The 26,173-nt window shown below is 48.7% G+C and overlaps 1 protein-coding gene across 4 annotated transcripts in view; it reads left to right on the top strand.

Moving 5' to 3' along the window:
* The first annotated feature begins 372 nt into the window (after positions 1–372).
* Positions 373–26,173, top strand: part of ARID1A (AT-rich interaction domain 1A) — a 57,001-nt gene continuing 31,200 nt past the window's right edge. For 3 of the 4 annotated variants that reach the window (XM_040651932.2, XM_040651931.2, XM_417693.7), the window contains exons 1-4: positions 373–1,969; positions 22,210–22,422; positions 23,120–23,581; positions 24,734–24,847. In XM_040651932.2, coding sequence (XP_040507866.1) covers positions 827–1,969; positions 22,210–22,422; positions 23,120–23,581; positions 24,734–24,847 — 1,932 coding nt within the window. In that variant the 5' untranslated portion in view covers positions 373–826. Of the gene's footprint in view, positions 1,970–22,209; positions 22,423–22,584; positions 22,648–23,119; positions 23,582–24,733; positions 24,848–26,173 lie in introns of those variants that run through there. The other variant, XM_040651933.1, reaches the window with a different exon arrangement.

Genomic DNA, 26,173 nt, shown 5'->3' with positions numbered 1-26,173 from the left:
CCGGGAAGGTAAGGGAGGCCGCTCCGAGCGAGGCCACAGCTCCTGACCCCTGCCCCGAGCCGGGCGGCCCAGCCGGGGTCGCGTCGCCGCCCGCTGCCCCAGCGCCGCCCGCTCCCCGGCCCCGGTTCCGCCGCACCGCGCCGCGCCGCACCGCACCGCCCCACGCTCGGCGGCCGGGCTCGGCTCCGCGAATCCGCTGCGGGTTTTGCGTGCGGCAGCCTCCGCCGCGCCGAGCCGCGAGCGGCCGGGGCCGGCCCGCTCCTCCTTTGTGAAGGGGGGGAGGCTCCCGTCCGGGCCGCGCCGCGCTCCGCTCCGGGTTTGGCAGGCGGCCGCGGCGCTGGGTAAAATGGCAGTGCTGAGCCTCGTGTCGGAGTGAGCCCCACTCGGCGGACCAGAGTCGGGAGCTGCCGCGCGGCTCGCCCAGCCTGGCCCCGCCGCCGCTCGGCCCGGCTCCGGGGACGGCGCCCGCCCGCCCGCCGTGTCCCCCCTCTCCCTCCCTCCCGCCTCTCCCGCACCGGGAGCCCCGTCCCGGGTCCCCCCCTCCTCCTCCTTCCCCCCACTCTCTCCTCCTCCTCCCCTTTCTCTGCCGGCTGCAACCGAGGAGGTACAGCGGGGCCAGGCCCCGGGAAGCCCAGCCCAGCGGAGCCCTCCCCGCCTCGCCAACCAGGCCGGGGGGGAATGAGCCCCCGCTGCCCTGAAGAGCCCGCCGCCGCCTGAGCGGGGAGCAGCAGAGCAGCGAGGCCTCACGCCGGCCGGCCAGGCAGGGAGCAGCTCGGGGGGACCGGTCCGGGGGGGGGGGGGGTGGCTAGGCGGGGAGGGGGGGATCATGGCTGCTCAGGTCGTCCCCGCCGCCGCCAGCAGCCTGGGCGCCCCGGCTCCAGCCGAGCTGAAGAAAGCGGAGGCGCAGCAGCGGGATTGTCCCCCGGAGGAGGCGGGGGGTGAGGCGGCGGCGGAGCGCGGCGGCGAGAAGCAGGCGGAGAGCGAGGGCCCCCCGGGGAAGGAGCTGCAGGACGCGGCCGAGAGCAACGGAGGGGGCGCAGGGGCCGAGTCCGACCTGAAGAGCTCGAACGGGAACCCGGGCCCCAGGCCCGCCGCTGCCGCCGCCACCCTGAACAATAACCTCCCGGAGCCGCCCGGTGGCGGCGGCATCAGCGACGGGGTGGGGGCGCCGCAGCAGCAGCAGCCGCCGCAGCAGCCTCCCCCTTCCCACCCGGCCGCCTTGCCCCCGCCAGCCTACGGCTTCGGGCAGCCCTACGGCCGGGGCGCCCAGGCTGCTGCCGCCGCCGCCGCCGCTGCGGCCGCCGCCGCTGCCTTCCACCAACATGGCGGACAACAAAGCCCTGGCATGGCAGCGCTGCAGAGCGGGGGCCTGGAGCAGTCTTACCCGGGGCCGGCGGGAGCCCCCGCGGGGCCGCCCCCTCCCCAGAACTCGCACGGCGGCACCGAGCACGGCTTCCCCAACCACCAGTACAACTCCTACTACGCGGCCGGCGCCGGGCGCAGCGCCGGCTCCTACCCGCCTCCCCCCCAGGCCTACGCCCTGAGCTCCCCCCGGGGCAGCGCGCAGAGCTCCGCTCAGGCGGCCGCCGGCGCCAAGTCCCCCGCCGCCGCCTTCCAGCAGCAGCGCTTCGGGGTCATGGGGCCCTCGGCCGCCGGCGGAGCAGGAGGAGGGGGCGCCACCCCGCAGCCCACGGCTACCCCCACCCTCAACCAGCTCCTCACCTCCCCCAGCTCCGCCCGCGGCTATCAGGGGTACCCCGGGGGCGACTATAGCGGCGGGCCGCAGGACGGGGGAGCCGCCGGCAAGGGCCCCGCCGCCGTGGATATGGTCTCGCAGTACGGCGGGGGCAACAGCCAGGGCTGGGCCGCAGCACCCGGCGGAGCCCCGCCGAGGAGTCACCACGCGCCCATGAGCCCCGGGAGCAGCGGCGGCGGCGGCGGCGGACAGAGCCTCGGCCGGAGCCAGCAGGTAACTGCGGGGCCGCGTGGGGCGGGCGGCGCGCCGGGGGGGGACGGGACGGGACGGGACGGAGGGGCCGCGGCCGCCGGGCTGGGGCTGGGGGCTGCGGGGGAGAGGGGGCCCTGAGGAGATGGTGGAGGGGGGGTGGAGGGGACGGGACGGCGCCTCTCCCGTGGCTTCTCCCCGCCGGGTCGGCGCTGCTGGGGAGCTGCCATTGTCTGTGCCTGCTCGCTCGCTCTAAAATGGCTGCCTCGCTGCCTTTCCTTCCTCCCTCCCCAGCCTTTGTGCGAGGCTCCCGGAGAGCGGCCTCCGTCCCGCGGGGGGCTCCGGCGGGGGGAAGGGGGGAGAAACCGCGGTCGTCCCCGGCGGGGAGCGGCCGGGCCCGGCGCGAAGGGGCCGGCGGAGGCCGTGCGGCGGGGGTCGGGCGGCGGGCGGCCCGCCTGGGCCAACGCGGGGCCCCCCGGCATTGCCGCTGCCCTCTGCGCCGCCGCCCCGCTCCCCGCCGCTCCCCTCCCCGGGGGCTTCGCTCCCTGCCCGGGGTCGCCCAGGGCCCGCCCGGGTGGCCGCGTCTCGGCACGGCCTGGAGGGGCCATCTTCCCCCGCGGGAGGCCCGGCGGCCCGAGCCCGTGGCTGGGAGTGCTGGTAAACAGCTCAGCGATGGGAGTAGTGAGTGCAGATTGCTTTGGTTTGGGATTTGAATTATGGAGGTAAAATCCTTCTGTCAAAGCCAGGAGACAGTTGGTCTTAGGTTGACATCCTATCTGTGATCTGATTGGCTCCCCATCTCCTGCTCTTGGCCATTTATAATTGCCTCTGATGTAATGGTACAACAATCCTGATGAGCTCATAAACTTTTACACTCGGCTTTTCTGCCAGCTCGGACCCAAAGCAGCCCCGCTGCTCGCCACCTCCTCGGCCTCCCACCGAAATTGGCCGTGACCTTGAGGAGGGCTGGCCCTGCAGGAGCGGAGCCCCGGCCTGCCTGCACCGCTGCTTTGTGCCCGAGACAAAAGAAGAGGCGATGGCATTTTGTTTGTACCTTGGGTTTATTTTGCTTGTGATGTTTTATGCAGCCTGGAATGGAGTCTGTGTTGTCAGAACAGTGGCAGGGCTTCTCTGCACAATGGGCTTGCTGTTTATTTTGGTTATGTGACTTTCCCTTTGGTATAAATGATTTCTTTGATGGATCTGAGGGTGCGTTTGTTCCTGACTAATTTTGGCCCTTTTCAAAACTGGGGCTGTTTGGATTCTTTGAGCTGGAGATGTAGGGGTTTCTGGGGTGTATTGTAGCCTTACAAATGAACAAAAAGCCCTATCAAACAGTTGCAACCAATCTTGCGGTGGAAGCACTGAAAATGAATTACCTACTTCAATTCATTGGGGAGCTTCAGTATCGATCAGGCCTTGGCTTCTGGCTGTGCATCTCAGGGCACGTTTTGACTTTGAGTGAGCACTGACAGCATCTGTCCCTTCTCTGCATTTAAAGGACATATTGCAGGTCCTCACCGTGTCACAGCACTTTGCTTTTTGAAGGAGTATGAATAGGAAGACCAAGCCTGCACATCAGAATGATCATCGTATGGGTAGGGTTACCTGTTTGCTGGAAATATGGAGAAGCAGAAAGCATGCTGAGGAGAAAGCAGTATGGTGTGTGCATCAGACATCTTAGGTACGGGGGAAGAAGAGATGCTGGTATCTAATATCTGGAAACTTGACTAAAACCAGCTTCCTCTCTGTGTTCAGACACGCGTCCCCACGGCCTGTCGTGGCCTCGTGCAGCCTGACAGATGTCCCTCCTCATTCCGTGTGCTCTGCTCTAACTTCAGGCCCTGGGTTAGAGTCATTTGATCCCACGCAGCGTGACATGCAGCGTCCAGACTTTCCTTTCTTGCTTAGTGTTTGTGTCCACATGAAAGCTGTTTAATTTTTGTCCCTTGGTTTTCTGAAGGTGATCTCCTTCTGCATCTTGAGTTCCTTGTCTTTTCTGTCAAACAGTGCTTTCTAAGAGAGCCAATCTTACCTCTGCTGTGGTCTTCAGAGCATCTGATGGTAAATGGTAGTGAGCATCCCATTGCTCAGAGTGAAGGCTGCAGGTCCTCAGGGATGCGTCCGTGTGTACCGGCAGCTCAGGGGGACGTAGGACAGGTGACGCAGGTGCTGGGGTGTTTTCTTGAATTTACTCTTTGTAGCCTGAATATGTGGATCTTGATAGAATGTGTGCTAAAAGACAGTGTTGGATCAAACTTTTCAGGCAGGTATTTTATTGTGCTACGTATCTGACAAAAACGTGTTCTTGTCTGTGCCATGATAGAACAGGAGATGTCTTTGGAATGTGTTTTTGTCCTGGAAAGTGAATTTAACTTGATTCTGTATCACTTGATATGCTATGTATTAATAATATTTGAGTAACTAGTCTCATTAACTGGAATCATTAATGCTCTGAGAATCAGTTTAACTTCTAAGTAGTACAAATAGTGTGTGTAAAAAGTAACTTAACTTTCCCACCCTAAAAAACAAAACAAAACTCTCGAGTTCTGTTCGTGTGAAGGACTGTTGGACTCGAGCTGACTGGTCCTTCTTTTTGTTGTTAAAATCACAAAACCCAACCTGAATAGGCTTACCTAGTGTGATGGAAAAAGCTTGCACGTGTCTTCTCTGCTGCTCACAAGAAATGGTTGATGAATAACAATATTCTGGTCCTAAATTGTAGCCTCCTTCCACTGTGTAGTCTGCTGAATTCCCTGGATTGGAAGAATTTAAAGCTTGTGTCTTTCCTTTGCTTTTACAGTGGTGAACAGAGCATGTGCTTACTGTGTAACTTTCCAAGGAAATGTTGGACAGTGAGAGCAGAACGCGGCTCCCCTGGCCGTGTGTTAGGAGGAGGAGCATCTCCTGGTGCAGGAGAAGGTGATGGGAAGGGTGGAGGGTTCCTCCAGGCAGGAACTGCTGGGGCAGTGAGCCTGGGGTCTTGGGGGTGGGCAGCAGTACCGTGCACGGAAGCGCGTTTAATTCTCCACACTTGTTAGGATTTATGAATGATGCCGTATGGAGAGTTTTATTGCATTGCTCATCAAGAAAGACAGTGTGCTTTCTGGAGTGCAAGTTGTCTTAGGGGAACGGTTCAGGTAATAAATGGAGACTATAATTGCTTGCATAGGTGGTATGGAACCCTCTCAGACCTCTGCTTGCTGGCTGGGCACAGGAGCACGGCGCTGAGCAGGGACTGGCATGCCCGGAGTGTGCAAGGACTGGGGTGGAGGTGCAGGGACTGGGTGTTTTTTGGATGGCCTTTATAGCTGGAAAATGCAGGTAGGGTCAAGAGATCAGAATGCCTTTTTATAGAGTCTGGGGTGAGAAATCTCTGGTTTTCTGTGGGAATGGCTTGTAAGAAACCAGGCTTGGAATCTTATTTTTCAGTTTTTCCATTTTACTAACAGCTTTATCATGTATTTGTTTCCACTTCCCCTCAGAGCATGTGTAGCTGTTGTTAATAATCAGCTGGCTTTCCCAGTGTCTGGAGACTTAAAGGAAACTGCTGAAGAGAAAGCACTTCCCTCCCTGAGGAGGTGGGCACCTCTCATATGTGCTTTCACTACAGCAGATGACTCCTGTAATGGGAGATGATTGTGGGTTGCATTAAACATCAGTGTGTTGGGTAATGTCTTCATAGGTGCACCAACGTCTCCAGGCCTCTATTAGAAGTTCAGCGAAGTCGGTTTAAAAATTGTATGTTAATAAGAAATGCTCTCTGGGCCCGTTGCCATATGATAGTTATGTTTTGTTGACTTAGATCTCAACTTCAGTAGCAAGTGAGGCATGAAAAATGTTGTTGAAAATATGCTTTTTAAACTAAATTGGCACCAAATGTCTCTGTGCTGCCAATGAGCTGTGTTATCTTGGAATCTGAAATTGAGACCTGGCTCCTCTTGTCTTCTGTCACAGGGTTTTCCCTTGCTTAGTATTGTAATGCTGGGAGGCCTGGCGCTGCTTGCAAGGTGCAGTATGCGCTGGATCTTTCCCACGAAAATGAGGAACATCTTTTTTTTCTGATGCATGGTTTGCTTCTGAATGAATGATTTTAGATTTTCTCTGCATTAGCGTAGGTAGAAAACTGTTAGCTTAATGTTGTAAGGATCAATCTAGTTAATTCTGATGTGGACACTGAAGGTTTTACTGGCATGCTTTTTGGAGTAGTGTGGAGTGGGTGTTGCCTGATTCTTGTAATATACCTTGATTTCCCAAATGCTTTTGTCCTGCTGCTTGGCTGTAAGGTGACTGGTGTTTCCAGGCAGGCCATGTCCAAAGCAGGATTCAGGACAGAAAGCCTTATTTTTCTTTTTTTTTCTTTTTTTTTTTTTCCTCAGTGAAATGGGGTTAGTAAGGCTTGGCACCTGTATTTTGCTAAATGTGAATTAAATGCTCTGTCAGTCCTTATTTATTAGCTGGGCTAGGGGTGAATTTCTACACATGTCTCTTGTAATCATGTTGCTTGCAAGATAGAAACGTGCTTTTTGGAAGGTTGTATGCTTGGCTTTTGGGTCATAGTTTTTTGGCAAGAGTACTTGCCAGTTTCCTAAAGCTATTAGACCGGTTCAGTTCCTTTTATGTGCTGGAAGTTTAGTTTTCTGAGACGAGTGCTCAGCAAATATGCTACATCCCTTCCTGTTCTTAGGTGATAGCAGAAACTGGGTTTGGAGGGAGCATGGGAATGAAACATAGATAGACACCTTGCTGTGTTCTACATACTTTGTCTTTAGCTGTATTTGAGAACTCTGGTTAGTGAGTACTGTCGTGCAGAAGTATTAATGCGAAGACTAACATGAAGGAAAAAAAAAAGAAAAAGAAAAGAAAAAAAACACAACAGCTTTCCTTCAGAGAGAAAATAAAGTTTGAAAGTAGGCTGAATTGTGCAGGTGTTTGTTTTATATTCCTGTTACCACGCATGCAACTTTTCCACCATTTTTTTTAAACACTTTTCAAGGGAACATCGCCAACCTGGAAATCCAGTTTTTACCCTATGAATCTGAATCTGTGATCTCTGTAATTAAAATATTAGAGGAGAAAGATGCCCTTTCCAGTTTTTACTCTGTGTTTTTGAAATTCTTTGTCTAGGCAGTTTGATTTCTTTTTTGAATTGCATCTCCTGTGTGATGGATTGCTCTGGGGAAAAGCTCATCAGCATTCCATTGCCCAATTCCTGCCAAGAATGTTTGAAACTCTCGAGCAGCAGCAAAGCAGAAACTGAAGGCAGGCAGGCAGAAGTGCAGGGACAAAAAGGGAAAAGATAACCTTGTCAGTGTTGAAGTTGCTGTGGTGGCTGCTTGCTTTCTCTTCTGGAAGGGTCCATAAAGCATCATGAAGGATGCAGTGTAGTATCTTCCCTTTCCTTCTGGTGGACGAAATATAGGGGATTTCCTGGGAAAAGGTAATTGAGGAGAAATCCCAGAAACTGTTCTTCTGTCTTGTGCTGATTCAGCCTTGTATTTATTAGGAGGTTATGCGCAAGCAGTGGTAAAACTAGACTAGATGTCTGTTAGCCAAAGCCATAAATCTCCAGCTAGGAGTGGATGACAGGTGGGGCTGGAGTTAAAAATGCAGTTTTCTTTGGCACACTGGACCCAAACTGATGTGTTCTGTCTGGGTTCCTGCAGTTCACCTGTCCCTGGGTGACGTTAGGGAAGTTGGTGATAACTTTCTCTTTTTTTTTTTTTAGCAACTGAAAAAGCAGAGAAGTTGGTCACCTGATGAGGAACCATGGGTATTTTCTGCAGGCTCAGGAAGACCACAGTGTACTTACAAACTGATTCCAGTAACATTCCAATCATAAGTTAAATGTCATCTCCACTATGCTGAGTGTGTGTGCCTTCTTTAAGGCTGAAATCCTGTTGAAACTGTAGGCAATAGTTCTGCTCTGGTATGTAGAGAAGGAGTGTAGGGCCTGAAGTTCTTACGGTGTCTGTTCTTCAGTGGGAGCAGCCGAGATGTGGATGTGGGAAGCTGCAAGGTGAGGCCTGGAAGCTGGGACAGGGCAAAGAATGAGATACAGATCTTGTGCTGCGAGTGTGAGCCATTGATCCTCCCCCAGTGCTTAGTTAGATGCATTGGGTAGGAGGACCCTTTTAGAGGAGTTCTTTACTCAGAGGCTTGGAGAGTGAAAGCAGCAGGGCAGGAACAGGAGGAGCTGCTTCTCTCAGGACTGAGCTCACGGACATATTTTACCAATGTCTTAACCAGATGATGATGTGTATTAGCATATGGATGAGGGAGGGGTTCCCTTTCTCTCCTGTGCACCTGCACTCTTAGTATGTAACTCAGCAGCTCAATCCTGCAACTTGAGCATTTTCAGTTTTTGTTGTGAAGACATGAAGAAGAGCATTCCCCAGTTTGGCATTGAGTTCTTCCTGGAATATTTCTGACATTAATTCACAGCTCAGTAAGTATTTCCACAATATAGGCATGAGCTTTCTATGGTGAATTGTAAAGGATGCTATGTAATGATAGGTAAATTCAATAAAAGCTACTTCTGAATTTCACAGCAAATATATATATACATATATTTTGTTTGTACGTTCACAGTAAAATGGTTACTGTAGCTGGAATTTAATTTCTAATCTTGTTTCTTTCTGTTTTTGGGAAGGAAAAGGGGGCAGAAGTGGGTAGGAGCAAGTCAAGTAAAGGATTGGGTCATTCCATGAACGCTTTTGGTAAAGAAATTTCTTTGTGGGGGAGTGTGCTGGTGGAGAGAGAGTGTGTGTTAATTCCTGTGAAATTCCCATGAAGAATCAGTTTGTGTAAATAACCCTGGAAAGCTGCTGCTCCATTACAGTTATTGGCATTTCATGCGATAACCAGCATGTCATTATTTCTTTCACTTACCTGTAGCAATTGAAATGCTTTCAAGGACATATTAAAAACTCCCCCCCCCCCCCCCCCCCCCCCCATCTTTTAAATTTGAATAACTTCTTGTTACTCTGGGATAACAAATATTAGGCCTGAAATATCCTAAGAAACTTTATGTTAGATGTTGGGAATAGTTTCTGAAGAAGCTGTCAGTGCCTCTGGAGCAGGCAGTGCTCTCTCTGCTGTGTGTTTTGCTCAGGGCTTGCCCTGTGTTATATGTGAGCATGAGTGGTTTTGGCCCTGTGGCAAAGCAGAGGGGACTGAGGAGCACTTTCACATTTTTTCTGGCATGTGATGAAGAGGAGAGAATGTTTCAGGGCAGCAGCCAGTTGCTGATGTCAGACCATGGCCTAAAGAAGCTGTGACTTTCCAACCTGAGAGATTCTGTGACTCTTCTTGATAGAAATTCTTGAAGCTCAGATGACTCTGGAATTTCCCCTGGGGAGAATTACTGGGTTAAACAAGTACTTTCCCCCTTACCCCCTCCCCCCCCCCCTCCGCCCGCACTTGTGAGATTTCATTCAGGTTTGACTTAGAGAAACCCTGACAATTACCATTTCCCTTCTGATGTCAGCACTGTTCTGGCATCCTGCCTGTGAATAACTGAGCAGGAATGCTTTAAAACCTGAGCTCAGGCCACAGCTGAACCTCCAGACATCGCGGTGGGAGAGCTGTTGTGCCCCAGCAGGGGCTGAGCTCTGGGATGCACTCGAACCGATGCATAACACCACTGCTTCCACTGCTGACAGTGGGTTTGTACTTAATGCTGTGTCCGGAGTGGTGGTTGCAGCGGTGTGAATGCACTGAGGAGCAGGAGGTGTGGAGGAGGCAGGGTACCTGGAAATGGCCATTCTGCTTTGGGTTTGGGGTGCTGGTTTTGGTCTTTTCTGGTGAGATTGTGCAGGGCAGTCTGTGGTGCCTGCAAAATATTGCTGTCTGTTCACTGCCTTTGTTTTGGTAGGTGACTGTGCCTTTCTCGCTGAACAGAGGTCTGTATCTGAATTCAGATAAAGGCCATGTAGCCTGCTGTCCTGCTCCAGGGTAGGATCAGCTACACCTAATAACAGCACAGACAGCGATGAAAGGATGCAGCTCCCTCAGTCTGTTTCAGTGCTTTACTGTCCTTAGAACTGGACATTGGAAAAAATGTTTCTCTAACTCAAGCAATCTTAATTATCTCTCCTTGTTCTTGTGTTTCTAATTATTGGGATCAGAGCAAAAGTAGATGATAACCAGCTTACAAACATCTGGCTTTCTCCCTTCCCCTGGTTCCTCGAGGACAAGGTTGCTAGTTAAGTTGCAAAATGTCTCCCTTTATTTCCAGATTGCTGTGCTCGCTGGGGACTGCGTGGAAGGGATTGGGCTGTCCTGCGTTACCACTTGCACACTTCTAGGGTCTCAGAGCTGAACTGCTCACTGTGCTACCTTGGATGGGATCCTTCCTGTCGTCTTGTTTTGAGTTTCATTCTTCTTAACAGTCTGGTGATGGATTTAAAGTCCAAATGACTGTAGGACTATGCACCCTGTTCAGGTTTAGGAGGAGAATCTGGTATTCATTAACTGTATGTAAATAATTAAACCAGTGCCAGACTAGAGGTGGTCTTTCCTCAAATGTACTTCTTGTGACATGGTTTGAAAAAAATCTTTCACCTCTTTGCACAACATACACTGAAATGGTGGAAGTGCTGGAATTAGGCACAGCCTGATCTTCTCAGCATGAGGTGTCTCTGACTTTGTAGCTGGCATTGCCGGCCCTGAAGGGCAGCCTATGGAGTGCAGTCACACAGACATTGGAACGGCCTTTTGGTTATGCTCCAGCTGTGCATGATGTGAGGAGGGCAGTTACCTGTGGGGCAGCTGGGTGGGTGTGTTTTTCTTAATTATTATTTTTAAAAAACGCAGTGGTGACCAAATGAGTTTGTAAAGGGCTTTGGTAGCTGCAGTGCTTTGGAGCTTCTTTCTCCAGGCCAGGGCCAGTGTGGTACCTGCTGGATCTGACTTTCTCTCTGGGCTTGGCATTGCACCTGGAACACTTTTCTTTGGTCTTCTGAAAAATCATCTCACTGGAAATGTCAGTTCTGATTGCCCATAGACAGAACTTGGCTCCCCTGGAACAGGGCGTGTTTGTGGGGGGATGGTTCTCAGGTGACGTGTGCTGACCATGGGTCTGGTGAGGGTTTAGAACAGAAAAGACATGGGAAGCACTCACTGAGCTGTTGCTCTGGAGAAGGGGCAGAATGCCTGGTTGCTGTTTGTCTCATGATAACTACTGGTGGATGTACAGAAGTGACTGACAGATGATCCTGAAGTATTCCACCAGCCTGTGCTTTAAAAAGATTTCCGAACGGCCTTTGTTGGCCTTCCTGTTTGGTTCATAAGACATGGCAGCATTGCAAAAGCTTGTTTCTGTGTTAATTGTGATTGATTACCTTGCAATCTAGGACAAGATTTCCTTTGAAAAGCTCTATGCTGATTTGTTGTCAGGAATTAAAATCAGATGAAGTAATTAGTGTTCTGTGAAATATCCCAGACTGTTTCTTGTTGGCTTTCAACTGCTCTTGGCCCTTAGCCCTCACCTCCTCTTCCTTCTTTGATGCAAGGTGCTAAATCTATTGTCCGCATGCTCAGGAGAATAACTCATTAGGCATATTGTATTAGGAGACTTGGGGGTAATTTGCTGCTGAACTTCAGAGTGTAGATTTACTGGCTCTAATGATGAGCGTGGAGTATATTGAAAGTGCATTGTGTCAAGGCAACATCAATGCTTGTACTGAATGGTGAACGCGTATTAATGTTAGCTTTAAATCTGATCACTCTGTAAAAGGCAATAAACTGTTCACAGTTGTCAGTGCTGTCAAGGTGCAGTCATGCCTCATCTTCCTGTTCTCATATGAGTTGTCTTGCAGTTTCTTGTTATACCTGTTCCTGAAACCAGTGAAGACTTCACAGCGTTGGCTGATCCTCCTCCCCCTTGGCATTGGCACAGTGAGGCATTTCTGTATCTCCTCACCAGCTGTCCATGCGCACTTTAACTTGCTGAGCAACTCCCCACATTCTTCATTGTACTTTAAAAGAAGCTGGATTTTTCTAGGCATAAATGGAATAGAAACCCAAGGACAAAAGCAAGCATAGGGTGGTAGACTCAGGCTTCAAAATCGCTGTAATCAGCTACATAGGGCCGGTGGATTTTTATTTCTATTTTTTAAAATAGCAACGACCTTGTGCCACTGTACGGCTGGAGTTCATGCCAGGCTCAATAAAGCCCACAAAAATAATGTCCAAATTTGTCAACTGCTGTAAAAAGAAGGGAAATAAGTCTTGTTTCTTCCTATTAGCATAACATGGCTTTGTTACCTTGGATCTCTCTGATGAAATAGGATGGGGTCACAATGAACGGATGGACGTTAATGGGAAACGAGCTGCTTTCTAACAAGGCAACAGGCAGCTGATGTTGCAGTGCAAAGGGCGCTTTGAACATTGGGTGTTGGCTGAGGTGTGTTAGAGATGCTCTTGTTCTTAGCTGAATGTTGCAGTAGCACTCCTGGGGGGGATGAGGGTGTGCCTTTGTGCGATCTGCTTGCCAGGCCCACATCACCCTGGTGTGGAGCAGCAAGAGCTGTGTGAGCTGGGCTTTATGGGTCCAGAGGTGAGGAGGGCTGGAGGGTGGGCTGGTACAGCACTGGTCTTTCATTCGTGTTAACTTAAGCTGAGATTGCCTCTTCCATAGTTCCATTCCAAACCTCAGATTACTTGGATGACTTTGGCAGTCCTTTATGTTGTGTTATATGTTCTTTTAAGCAAATTCAGTTCTTCTGCAGAAGCAAGCGAGAGGCTGTATTCTGAATTGTGGTTTGTAGTAACTACAGGCCCTGACATGCCACTCTTATGAGAGCAGGCAACTGCTCTGGACAAGGTGGAGCTCTGTGTGCTGAGATGAGGTAGCTTCTGACAGCTGTACTTCTCTTACCATGAGCTGAGCTGCTTCTTCTCCATCGCAGTGCTGCATGCAGTAGTAGAGGCAGTAGGCTGCTGGACACCTGCGATGTTTTAGAGCCCTGACGTGATGCTGAAGTGCCTCAGGTACACCCTTACCACACTTAACCAGTAGGTTAAGTGGCCATGGGAATTTACTTGTCCGGTGAGTCTGGTCAGCCACCCTTTGTTCCAGTGTAAAATGAAACAAATTTGAAAAAAAAAAAAAAGTTGAGATATTCAAATATACTTTGAGCTTTCAGACAGACACAAGTGGGTAGAAACCCGCAGTGCCACATTTATTCCCATTGTGTGTATGGAGAATTAGGGCGTAAGTTAAAATGAGGAAAGCCACATGAGGTAGTATAGTCAATGTAGGTCTCTGCAGTTTAACTGTGTCTTCCTCTTTCCCTCCCTAAATGTTGTGGGAAGGTCCATCTTCAGACAGACTTATCTACGACTTCTTCCTGGGCAGTTTGCAGCTTTGTTGTTTTGTTGCTTTTGAATGGGAGAAGCTGGAAATGCATGAAGTCCCTCTCAAGCCTGATACTCATGATGATGAGGTGCTTTACATCTGCATATCTGAAACCAACTTAATACCCCTCCAGCAGCTGATTCTTGATGTCTTTTTGTCTTTCAGAGCTTGTAGAAACTTTGTTGTTTTTTTCCATGGCGAGTAAGCGTTTTTGGAAAGCTAGGAGGGTGTGCTGGAGGTGCCTCCTAAGATGTTTAAGTGTGTCCTGGGACCTCTCAGATTTCTGTGCGTGAAGGACTTCAAACAAGTTGGTAATGTTAACTTTATTCTGGAAGATAAACTCTGGTGAGCTCTCTCGCACTGAGTCTTCCTTCAGCTCAAGTTCTGGAAAACAAACGTCTGCAGCGTTGAGTACCAAAAGCCATCTGTCTCTGAGATTAGTATCGCTTGTTTGAAGGGAAATGGGCGTTATGGAGAATTAGCTGCATGACCGACGTCTGCCACAGGTCTCAGTTGTCCAAATGCATTTGCTGAACTTCGGGAGCCTTTCAGGTTTTCAGTGGTGCTTAGGGCGAATATTTTGCGTCTTGGTGATCTGGAGCAGCTGCACTCTTCCGGACTGAAATCAGATCGCTTAAGCCGTAGTGACACTTAGTGTAATTTTTCTGTTCCATCCTTGCCCTTCCTTCTCTTCCTTTTTTATGGCTTGCTCTTGGTCTGGGCCCATTTCTGTGGTACAGCAGGAGCTTGCATGCTCCTCCTAATGCATAAGTGGGCCTGGAATCGAAATGCTGTGATAAGACACTTAGCTGTCTTTTTGTTGACTTTGCTCCAGTTCATTAGAGTGGTCGCAGGAGGTTGGCTAAACTTAAAGCCTGATTTAATATTCAGAAAGGATGTTTCTTTCTATCTTAAAAGGAATAGCACCTCGTTACAGCTATCACAAACATGGTCCTTGGGGTCATCTCCCATGGAGCTGAGGTGAAGATTTTGGGAGGATTGAACAGCGGCACTTTGGAACTGTTGCGATGAATTGGCTGAATAGTGTGCTTCTAAATGGGTTAGACAGCGAGGGGATGGCTGGGTACCTCATTATGTGGATCAGAGGAAATATTTTCAATTTGTACTTGTGCATGCAGATGTAATTGAAGGTGTTAGAGATTACACTGTCCCTTTAAATAGCAAAGTGGATAATCTGACTCTGTTAAATAATCTACCTGTTAAATGTCTGAAAACTTCACTGGTCTCCAGCAGCTGCAGAAGAATCTGAATTCTTTGTTAATTTAGCCTGTGTTTAATTTGGTAAATAGTGCTTGTCAGAATCTCCTGCCGTGTTAAAATAACCCAGTAGGTAGCTGTCAGCTCCTGCTTCTGCCTCAGCATCTGATAACGAAGTTGAGATGAGAGCCAAAGGAGCCAATTGCTTGGCCAAGGCATCGGCCCATGTGTGTCACTCAACCAGCTGCAGAGCAGGCAGGAGCCCTGAGAGCGGGGAGGCTCCATGTTGGCTGCTGGGTCACCTCTTCCTTGCAGGCCAGAGCACCTGTGCAGGCATTGGATTGCACTGTTTGGTTGTTACGCTGGTGTCGTGCTGGGAGAGTGGAGATGGAAGGCAAGGGAATCTTCTGCTTGCTCTTGCCTAATGTTGGTGTGGCAGGGGCTTAGTTATGTGCTTTCCACAAGGATCTGTACCCCGCTGTGCACTGAGTCTGTGGATAGCAGTGGTGACCCTGAGGAACTTGCTGTTGGTGTGACTGGTGAGTCTTGTGAGTGCTGGTGCTGCATGACCCCAGGGTGAGGCTGGGCCTGTCTGCCTGGAGCTCCCACCAATGCTGGTTTTTGCAGAAAAACAGAAGAGACTTTGCCCCTCTCCCTGCTCAGCCCATTGCAGCACCTACACCGTACATCTTACTTCAGGTCCGTTTGCACTACAGAAAAATGTCCTGCTAATGTGAGTGTGCATCTGTCTTTGAGTAGATTCTGAAGATTGCAGAAAACCAGCTATGTGTCATCTTCAGATATGATAGTGGTTGAAATATTGCATTGAGGATGCTGAGAGATACCTGAATAACGTAGTGTGTGATAAGCCATGTGGCCGTGTGTCAGGGAATGACGGACTGAAGAAAGAAACAGAAATCTAGAGCCTTGATAAGCTGGATTTATTGAATTTGCTAAGGAGGGCTTAAAGTCAGTCTGGGAGGGAAAGATGGGATCAACAATTGCACTTTGTTTAAAGCAGAGGCTGTCGAAGCACCTTCCCTCTGCCTTTAAAAGAAGAAAAAACAACAGAAAACCAAAACCAAAAAGCGCATGTACATACAAACAACAAAGCCTCAGATTCCCCCCTGCAGCTGGGCATGAGTACTGTACTCCTGTCGGGTTCTTTCTGATGACAGTTTGATCTCAGTTCCTTGCCAGATCTTCTGATTTACTTCTTTCGGGGGCAAAGCAGTCCATAATAATAGGTCTCGTGTCAAAACTCTGGTCAGTTTTAATCAATTTGAATAGTATTAGTAAAAGTGGTGCTTGGGAAGGTCCTCCAAGATGTGTGGACTGGCCTCTTGCTGAAAAGTGTTAATGGGGTAATTACTGAATTATGTTTAGCCAGGAGGGTACATTCACAGAATAGCTGTTTGGAGGAAACTTACTCATCTTGGTTCCACTGGTAAGATGTAGTATGATGGATTTGTGGAAGATCTGAGAAGTTGGCTGGCTGGATGATGAGCTGTGTTTGCTTGCAGATGAGGCCAGTTGTTAGTTTGTGCTCACTTCTCAGCCTGAGCTCTAGTCTGGGTCTGGAGGGGTTTGAGTCACTTATGTGTGGGGTTTTGGAAGGCCCCGGCAGGCCCATGGAGGCAAAAGAGCAGGCTGTGCCTGGGGGAGCATCTTGTGTTGTCTGTTAGATGTTACCGTTGGTTCTGCTGCCAAATGAGTTCATGGCATTGCAGTGGGTGTTCCACTCGTGTTCTCAGGGGCCTGTGCATTGTGTGCTGGGACCATCACACCTGCCATAGCAGCAGTGGTGAACATTTGCCTTGGTGCTGCAGAGGGTGTCACTCGGTCTGTACTTTTTAACTAGATGATGTGGCAGAGTTTTAGTTTTGGGGGAGGTTTAGATGAAAGCCCTCGTCCCTGCAGCACCGTGAATGTGTGCTTATGGTGCTGGATGTTGGGACCTCCGTGACCTTACACCAAGCGTCCTCACCCACTGTTGCTGTCTGATGGTGACTGGAGCCCTTGGTAGCTCCAGAGGATGTGGGACATCTTGGAAATATCAGAGTTCAGAGGAAGCTCTTCCTTTTTGTTAGAGTTGTTTTTTAGAAGTTGTTTTATTGCTCTGTTGATGAATCCTCTCGACAACCTTGCAATCAGGGCAGTATTTTTGCCAGTGACTCACGTGGAGTATTCCCAGCTGTCCTCAGTGTAGAAGCATAAGGCACTGGAGAAGGGGCAAGGGGAGCTGCTGAATGTGGACCCAGGTCTCTTCCATGAGCTGCTGCAGGTGTCACTGATCAGTCATGCTAATGCTTATGACGTTGATTTTGCTCTTGTAGAGCTGATTGATTTTGATTGGCATGGCGCAGAAAGGTTTGGGGAGCGTTAATGGATCGGTTCTCTTTCCTTGTTTAAACGTTGTAAAAGTCCAGTATGGCTGTGGTTACAACTGATAGGTTCATAGGGAAAAGGACTCCCTTTTCACAGTATGGTCCCCCACTGGTGCCTTTTCTGGAGCTGATGTGGGAATCCACTTTGTAATCTCCCTGCATGGAGAGACTGCTTGACCTCACCTTTGGGTAGCCAGGGGCCGGAGACATGAGGAAAGCGCCTGCTCTTCTCCAAGACATAACTTCTTCCTTTCTATACGTTCCCACCTGGATCCGGCTTGCTCTGAGCTTGCAGGACAACGTTCACCAGCGTCAGCAGCACTCGGGGTCTTCTCATCCCGGTGACTTGAGGCCCTCAGAGCTCACCTTGCCGGCAGCCTGAGGATGGTCCGGGAGCAGCTGCCCCTTGAGCAGCACTGGCAGAGCCCGGCGGCTCCTTTGTACCACTCGCAGCCAAACAATGGTTTGTGCTCATGGCCATGTGGTGAGTCACGTGCACCGCGCTGTTTCTGCCGGGGTCCTTGCCCATCTGTTCCCAACACTTTCTGGGTTATCAGGCGCAGGTCCAAGTCCTCGCAGGCAGCCAGCTCCGTGGCCAGAGATTACAAGCACTAACCTTCCTGGCAGGGTGGCGTGGCTTTGCTTTTATGCAGATTAGCCATGTGCTTCTCACTTCAAGGCGTTCCACAGGAAAAGACGTTTCCTGTGTTTGGCTGTGGTGGGCGTCTCCAGCGTGGCCTGGCTGGGGCCGTGCGTGGCGAGTGCGCTTGGGAGAGGGATTACGGCATGCTGGCCCCCCTTCCCATCCCACCTCCGTGCTACGTCACCACAACACAACCACACACGCGCTCATACTGTTGGTGTCATTCATTCGGTGCCAAGATTGCTTTAAAAAATTCCCTTGGCCCCAGTTCAAACAGGAGTACAGCTGGGATGTGTTAGATTTTAGGCAGTCTGCCCTCAATTTGAGATGAGTTATAAATAGCAGTGCCGACTTCCTTAACTACCACTCTCCGAGGTAAAATGCAGGTTAATTACTGTGGGAATCAATTAGGGCTTCTCTTGGTTAAACAGCCAGCAACGCTTTTTATTATTTTTTATCACAAGAAAATGGACAACAAACCTGGTCAGGAAAAGATTTTGGATCCGAGGTGGGAGCTCGGTGCCTTTTTAATAACTTTTTTTGGCCTTTTTATTTTTATTTTGGGCCAGCTGAGGAAACTAATTGTGGCCAATACCCGCATTTGCCAATAGCTGAGTGACGCTGATTTGAAACTGGAGGGTTCAGTAAGGAGTTCTCCTTCCTTTTCTTCCTCTGGCCTAATAAAATACAAACATGTAGTAAGGTAATGGAGAAAGTCAGAGCTTCTTTTTTCTGTACGGCTGTGGAGGGTTTGGCTCCTGCTCCCAAAGTTGGATTTGCCTCTTCTCTTTACTCCTTCTCCTGCTAACGCCGTAAGGCAAGTCCCCTCCAAGTTAAGCTCTTCGGAGAAGCCAAATTTTGCCTCTGCAGGAGAAAACCTAAGAAGAATTTGTTGTGAAATCCTCATGTGCTTAGAGTTTTTTCTTTTTTTTTTTTTTGTTCAGTTTGATTTGTTAAAGAAAGCTGCACCTGTCTCCTCATGCAGTGAAGCGTTGCCGCTGGCTGCTGTTCTGTTTCTTTGCTCAGGGCCCACTCTGTGCTTTCCGTCTCTCCCTGCTCACAGCCCCAGCACGCCCTGGCACATTTTGGAAGAAGTGTGGGTTTTTGCAGTGCTGTTGCACTGGGGCCGACACACTGTGCATTGCAGGTACTGCTTGGAGAGCTTTTTAGCTCAGCCATTGAGGCTTGCTTTGGGCTTGCTGTTACAAGCTCTTACTCTAGGAATATTTCAGATTTTCTTGAAAGCTCAGCAGTTTGTCTGGAGTGTTGGCTTTCAGTGGCTTTCATTTCACACCATACAGAACAACGTAGCTTTTTAAAGTTTGACTGGGAACAGGGCTGTGTTTTGCCGAGTTTTGGTGCCTAACAGTGCTGTAAAACAGTGGAGGTACTGAGACTGAAGGGAGAATAGGGGCAATTTCTATGAATGCAAGGAGATGTAAGCAGGGGGTCTGGGCTTCAGTGACCAAGGAGCAACACTTTCTCTCAATTATGTCTCTCTGTGGCGGGGCCTTTGCTTTTGAAGTGTAATCACAGTAATCTACTCCTGTGGTTTCCTATTGAAAAGATTTCCCATGTATCAGTCCAGAGAGGTGTCTCCAGTCATTTGCAGTCAGGGTTTGGTATTTCCTTGTTTATCCTGGAGTGTTCTCGTGAGCGGGCTCGCTTCCTCTTGGCTCTCCCATCTCACACGCATTGGTACGCAGAGCAGCTCTGTACCACCTCCACTCCCAAAGTCTTTATGGGAGCTCATGGATCAATTTCAACTTCTGTGTTGTGACTTTGAATGTTCCTTTCTCGAGACGTGGTTAAATTACCAACAGGGTCTGAGACGGCAGATTGGAGTGGCCTTCCTGATGGCATGCTCCTGAAGACAGAACAACACTGCTAAGACAAGAGTAGTTAAAGCCCCATCAGTGAAATAGATGTGTGTCTTTAATGGGAGATTTGGAGGGGAAAAATGAAGCTCTGCAGGCTGAGATGGCCAGGGCAGCCCTGACCAATTAGCTTGTTGGTAAGCAGCAAGTCCAGGCTGTGTGTACGAAATGGTTCCTTCACTTGAAAGAGATGAATCAGGATTTACATTTCTCTGCTTAGAGAATTTTACCTGTAAAGCTGTAATTCAGAGTGATGGTCTTCATGTTTGTTTTTAGCATCTCTATGTGCTGTGGCCACAACTGAAAGCTGTGGTGTTTGAAAGTACACCCTGCACTTTGTGCTGAGCCATCAGGGCGATGACTTGGTCACATCCTCAAAATATCATTTGGGTGTTGCGTTGCCTTTTTTTCTTTATAGCTGCAAAAAAAGTTTCTTCAAGTTTTTTTTTTTTTCTTTAACAGTCATCATGTTTCCTGTAAGAGCCATGGAAAAGTGGATCTTCACCTTGTTTCTTATCCTTATGGGTGACCACAGACAAGAAAATCTGTGCAGAGGAGGCAGCATGTGGTGTGCGCACATTTAAACACAGCAGCAACAACAGAATTAACAGGGATGTATTTGAGAATCTATCCTTGCTAGCAGGGTGTGAAGATGAGGTAACAACTTGGGGAAACAAGTAACAAAGGGAAAAGATACTGAAATGTGCAGTCGGTAACAAAAGTTGCTCTCCAGCAGATAGCAGCAGAACCACACTGTGTGCACCTCTTGGGGGAAGAGTGAGCTATGGGGGCAAGGAGGTAATCCTCGGTACTGCTTTAAGATAGCAAAGAATACAGCGTGGAGAGGGAAAAGATGAAACCCTCAGAGGTGCTGGTGATGTGCTGAGGGGAGTTTGCCCACGAGGCAGTGACACAGGTGATCCTGGGCTCCTGGGGCTCCATCTGCCGAGGCGCTGCAGCTTCTGCCCATGCTGCTCCTCAGCTCTAGCAGCTGTGGTAGCTTGAATATTAAATACAAACTTCTTCAGAGCTGTTTTGGTATCAATATATGTACTGAAATGGAGGGGGAAGTACAAAGGAGTGTGGTGGGTCACATCTCTGTAAAACTGGCTTGGTAGAATCATACTGGTGTGCTGTACACAGTCGTCCTGGAGTGGCTTCTGTAAGATGGCAAGCATAGTGCTGCAGGGCTGTCTGGGGCTGAACTGGAAGGAACTCAGGTCTGGTTCCTAATTGATTTCTGCCATATTTGTGCAAGTGGCTCTAAGGGAGCCTGGTTTGACTGGGTGATAGCACCACTGTACTGACTGTGGGGTGCTTTGCCTGCATCCCCACTAAATTCCCTCTGCTAAATTCCAGCTCCTGCTGCCCTACAAGAGTGCTGCAGGCTCCCCGTGGTGCCCCTGCTTGCTTCTCTTTGGCGCGGGCTCGGAGCTGGGCTTGCCTGGCAGGCTGGAAGTAGCAGACAGCTGGTCAAACAAATGTTGTCAGGGTCTGTGTGTTGGGGCTTCAAGCTGTGCTGGCTGTTGAGGTAGGATTTTCTGAAGTGTAGCATACTGCATGAACTTTTTCCTGGGAGGGTGGATTCTGCAAACATAACTGAAATACTGTTCTAGCGTCTGGGACTCTTTATGTTTCCAGCAGGAGCTGGCTTTGTGCGATGTTTGCTTGTGCAGGCCTGTAGTGCCACTCCTCAAGCACCTGACCTCAGCAAGAGAGGGTGGATCTGTGCAAATACCAGCCTAGGGCTAGTTGCAGGAAGCAACGATGTAATAGAGAGTCCATTGTCATGGTGATGCCGTGGAAAACATCCAATTGGTATTACTTAGGTCATCAGGAGATCAGTGAAATTCCTTATTCAGTCTGAGTGATGGAGTTTAAAGACTGTGGCTGGGATTCATTTAGAGGTCGCTATGCCAAAGCAGGCTGATGGCAGGTCTTGCTTTAGTGTAGTAATACTACTGCCTAGGTAGCAGCGCTGTGTTTTGGGGCTTACAGTGTTCTCAGCAAATTTGGTTGACTTCCTATATCTCAGCTGCAGGCAGAGGTAGTGCAGATGAGGCAGACATACTCAAGTTGCATTTACTCATGTGTCTCGTGATGTCTGCTCTAAAACTTATGGACTTGACATTCAAGGCTGACCAGTACTTTTTCATGCATCTAAAGAAATTAGATTTAGAGTCCTGTATTCTGCAAAAGGCAGCAGACACAAAGCACATGATAATAATAATAATAATAAAAAGTAGAACTTCAGTCTGTGAACATCAGTAGTGCTGGCATTACACCGATATGGATTAATTGAAATGCATAGGTGTAGATTAACAGCCTGTAGTGTTTTCAGAGACCTTGTTATTTGTGAAAGAAGAGGTGTTTCTTGTGAATATTGAAATTTTCAGGGTGAATTTACCTTGTTGTGAAGTATCTGGGTATTAAACTACTGCCTACTGTGGGGAAAAGCCACTTACATTGATAATTCATCTTTCTTAATGGCCCTTCCCACCTTCTTTCCTCTCCTCTGGCCGTAGGAGATATGTCAACGTAAAATGACTGCTTCTCATTGGGCTTGTTCTTTGTGAAATGTCTGTTGTTTGAAAGGGCGTTGAAAACCATGCTGTACTTCAGAACAGAACTGTGGGTTGCAGCACCCACAAAGAGGCAGATGGCTTTTGCTGCTTTGCATCAACCTGGTGAAATTTTCTTCTGTTTTTTTTTCTGAAGTTGTGAACAATTCCTGTATGCAGCTGGGTGTATATCGTGTGTCACAATTTGCTTTGCAGCCTTCAAGCCCAATGGATCAGATGGGGAAGATGAGGCCTCAGCCGTATGGAGGAAACAACCCCTACACACAGCAGCAGGGACCTCAGGCAGGGCCACAGCAAGGACACGGCTATCCAGGACAGCCCTATGGGCCACAGACTCCCCAGAGATATCCCATGGGAATGCAAAGCAGGACACAAAGTACAATGGGCAGCATCTCGTATGCGCAGCAGGTAGAGCACCCAAGCTTCTGTAAGTCTCTGTTTGCAGCAGGGCAGACAGGAGAGCAAGAAAGTACTGTGTGTTTTGAAGGAACCACCTTCCATCAGGTTGGAATTGGTTGGTTAAGTGAAATGGCATTTCTTTAGGCTGCATGGGAAACCACACCTGGATCCAGGCGTGATCGATGCATGAGGATCTGTGGAATCCTTCCTTCCACAAGAGGCAGCAGCAGAGCAGTGAGTCAGAACCAAGGGGAAAAATAGTGAGGTGGCTGAGATATTCTCAGCACTGTATTCCGTTAACAGTACTGTTTCTTACAGTGGAAATGACTTCCAGGTTAGTTCTGGCTCACTGCATGAACTGAGTGCTTCCTGCTGGACTGTTAACAAGATACAAAAGGCTGCCTTTTTGTGGAGCAAGCCTTCTTTCCTTTTGATGTTAATGTCATCAAAGCATGGTCAGATAGGGATCCCTAAAAATTTAGTAATGGTGCCTATTAAAATTTTCTTACTGCTGAGAATAATGTCATGCACAAGTGACTTTTGATACTGTCTGGGAGGTTTCCTTACATAGGTAGTGACATTTCATGTACCTTCCCAGTTAACTGCTCTACACAGGTCTCTGAATTGTTTCTTCTTGAGTATAATATGACTGTGTGTATGTAAAATCACTCCTTAACTGGTATGATTCTACCTTCCTCTTCTGTAGATTCCACCTTACGGACAGCAGGGTCCCAACGCATATGGGCAGCAAAGCCAGACTCCATATTACAACCAGCAAAGCCCTCATCCCCAGCAGCAGCAGCCTCCATATTCTCAGCAGACTCCATCCCAGACCCCTCACTCTCAGCCTTCTTATCAGCAGCAGCAACAGCCTCAGTCTCAAGCTCCACAGCTTCAGACATCGCAGCCTGCGTATTCGCAGCAGCAGTCCCAGCCGCCCCATCAGCAGTCCCCAACTCCATATCCTCAGCAGCAGTCCACAGCCCAGCAGCATCAACAGAATCAGCCTCCCTACTCACAGCAGCAGTCACAGTCACCCTACCAGCAGCAGCAGCAAACTCAGCAGACAGCTTCCTCGGCTCTTTCTCAGCAGTCATCTTCATACCCTCAGTCACAGCCGCAGCAGCAGCAGTCTGCATATTCCCAGCAACGCTTCCCCCCTCCTCAGGTAGGCCGTCTCCTGCTTTGCTTCCTTCTCTAAGCAATTTTTAAGAAACTTGGGCAAATGGTTTTCTTGGTGGGTTTAAGTCAGTAGAACTATGCCTTGAGAAGCTGGCTGGAATGATTGCTATAACAGATGTGCTGGTTCTCCACTGTGTGTAGATCTGCATCTCTTACAGAGATGTTATGTTGTTAACAGGCCGAGCTGCAGTAATGCTGCAGTTCTAAAGACCAGTTGCATGTAAATCGGCAGTACCGGTCTAAAAGATTTCATACTGGCATGGTTTTCACACTGTGGTCTGTGGAAGATCTCCAGGTGGTCTACAGAGCCACTTAATTTAGCACAATAGCAGAGCACTTCTGAGTCTTCAAAAAAAACAACCCTATTTCCTGGTGCTTTTATATCTCATCCCAAGACTTCAGGAGGTGTATTGATCATACAGAGGAAATGAGCATGGGAAAGCTCCGTGGGTTCCTTGCTGCTTGAGTGGAGTTTTTTCACAGGCGTTTACAGAAGGCAACACAAGTGGAGATGGAACCAGTAAAGACAATTTTCAGAGTGACACATAGATGGGAGAGTTTGCTCTTAAATGTAAAGCTTTGCTTTAAGGAAGAGAGGTAAAACATGAGGCATGTGGAATTGAGGATAAAATCAAGAAACAGATATTTTTTTTTCTGTGTTTATTTCCAGCAACATTTAATAATATTCTAATAGACATGAAAGGCTAGGTGAGACCTTTCAGCAAACATTGCAGTGCATCAAAAGTAGCTTTTTAGAAGTAGGGAATTTTAATTGACTTGCAGCATTTGTAGAAGGAGGTACTTCGAGCTGTTGTGTGATGTTAGAAAATCAAGAAGCTGAGTGGGCAATCTTCCAGGACAGTCTCTTTTCTTCAGGACCTATCAGTAACAAGAAAAAGGCAAAGAATTACTGTTTTGTTGTGAATTGGAGTTCTACACTCAGTGCTCACCATAGCAGTCTACGGAGCAGTAGGCGTGCTGGCTTCAACTCTTTTCTGTCCTATTTCCTGATTTAAGCAAACGTTAATGAGGGTACATAATTCTTCAACAATGTGAAAATACACTGGAGTGACTCCAGCTGAGCCTTTATTTTATTCCCATTTGTGATTTTTTGGGGGGTATTTTTTTAATTTTTCAGGAGTTATCTCAAGAATCGTTTGGCTCCCAGACATCATCTGCTCCCTCAATGGCTTCCAGTAAAGGGCAAGAGGATATGAACTTGAATATTCAGTCCAGACCTTCTAGCCTGCCGGTGAGTGGTGAGCTGTTCTAGAAGTGAATGGGGCGAGAGCAATCAGAAGCACAGCAGGATAAATTAGCAGTGGTGGTATTCCACAAGGAAATGGGAATGATGGAGACTGCCTGTGCTTTTTACTAAGTCATTAGCTTCTGGCTTCCCACTGGAGATTAAATGTAATTTACAAAAGTAATGGATCTGAGAGTAAAGTTTACCCCTAAGTACTCTGGTCTGCATGTTCTAGCCAAAAGATTTCTTGAGGTTTCTGTTCATAGTGTCTGAAGTACCTGATTGCTGTTAGAGTAGGCTCTGACCTTCAGGAAGTGTGTCTCATTTTATTTTATTCTGTTGTTTCTTTAGCCCACTGTTGTGTGGGTCGTTTGTTGGCTATGGAACTGTTCCCGTTCTGTCACTGGAACCTCATGCTGCTGATTTAAGGTTTTTTGCTCCAATCTGACCAAATGGTTGATAAGAAAGTCAAGTTTATTAGTACCTGAAGTGAGGAAGATCAGCTCTTTCCCTAGCAGAATGGAAAAGGAAATGTAATTCCCCATCTAAATCTGCTTGCTTATGCACAGTGTACAGCTGGGTATAAGATGAGTGCCTAGTTTTCCAGCAGATTTGGGCCAGAAGAGTTTAACTTTGGCTTCAGACTTTTTATAAAGGAAATGGAGGAGGGTCAGATGTTTAGATTAGTTTGCACAAGTTGCTCTGTGCATCTGACTTGGATGAACAGTGTTGAGATGCTGAATTCTGATTTTGCTGGTTACTTTCACTTCTAACCAGTAGAAAGTGAGTGAGGTTTTTTTTTTTTTTTTCTTTTTTTTTTATATTTATTTAACCACTGGCTAAGTCTGTTTTTTAAGCTGCTGCTGGATTGGTCAAAGGAGAGTGAGCTGTGTACATAGCAAAGTTATTTTTGCACTCAGCAATGAGAATTGTGAGCCCATTGAAATAATTCCTTTCCTTTGTGGGTACAAATTGTCACCCAAAATACAAAGTGGTTCTAGTTCTGACCCCCTAATGGTAGTAGCTGTGGGTTGTTTTTCCTTTTAAGAAAAAATAAAAATAAAAAATTGAATCTTGATTACGAAGACTTAATTTGTTCTGAGGCCTGGGGAAAATCCTTTTAAATAACGTTTCTTTCCACTCTGCCTCTCCGCAAGTTCTTCCATGTGACCCATCTTCTGGCGAAGAATGTAGGAAAAGTGAAGCCACTGAAGTAATTGAAGAAATTGCTCTAGCTCTGAACGGTGGGAAGTCCTGTTCAGTAGCATTGTTGATAGAGCCTTCATGAATCCTACCAATCAGCGCCCTCTGACTCAGATTATAGGAATTAGC

Source organism: Gallus gallus, chromosome 23 (genome assembly GCF_016699485.2).
Source record: "Gallus gallus isolate bGalGal1 chromosome 23, bGalGal1.mat.broiler.GRCg7b, whole genome shotgun sequence".
NCBI lineage: Eukaryota > Metazoa > Chordata > Aves > Galliformes > Phasianidae > Gallus > Gallus gallus.
The sequence above is the reverse complement of the archived record's forward strand: the minus strand, read 5'-3'. Positions and strand labels throughout refer to the sequence as shown.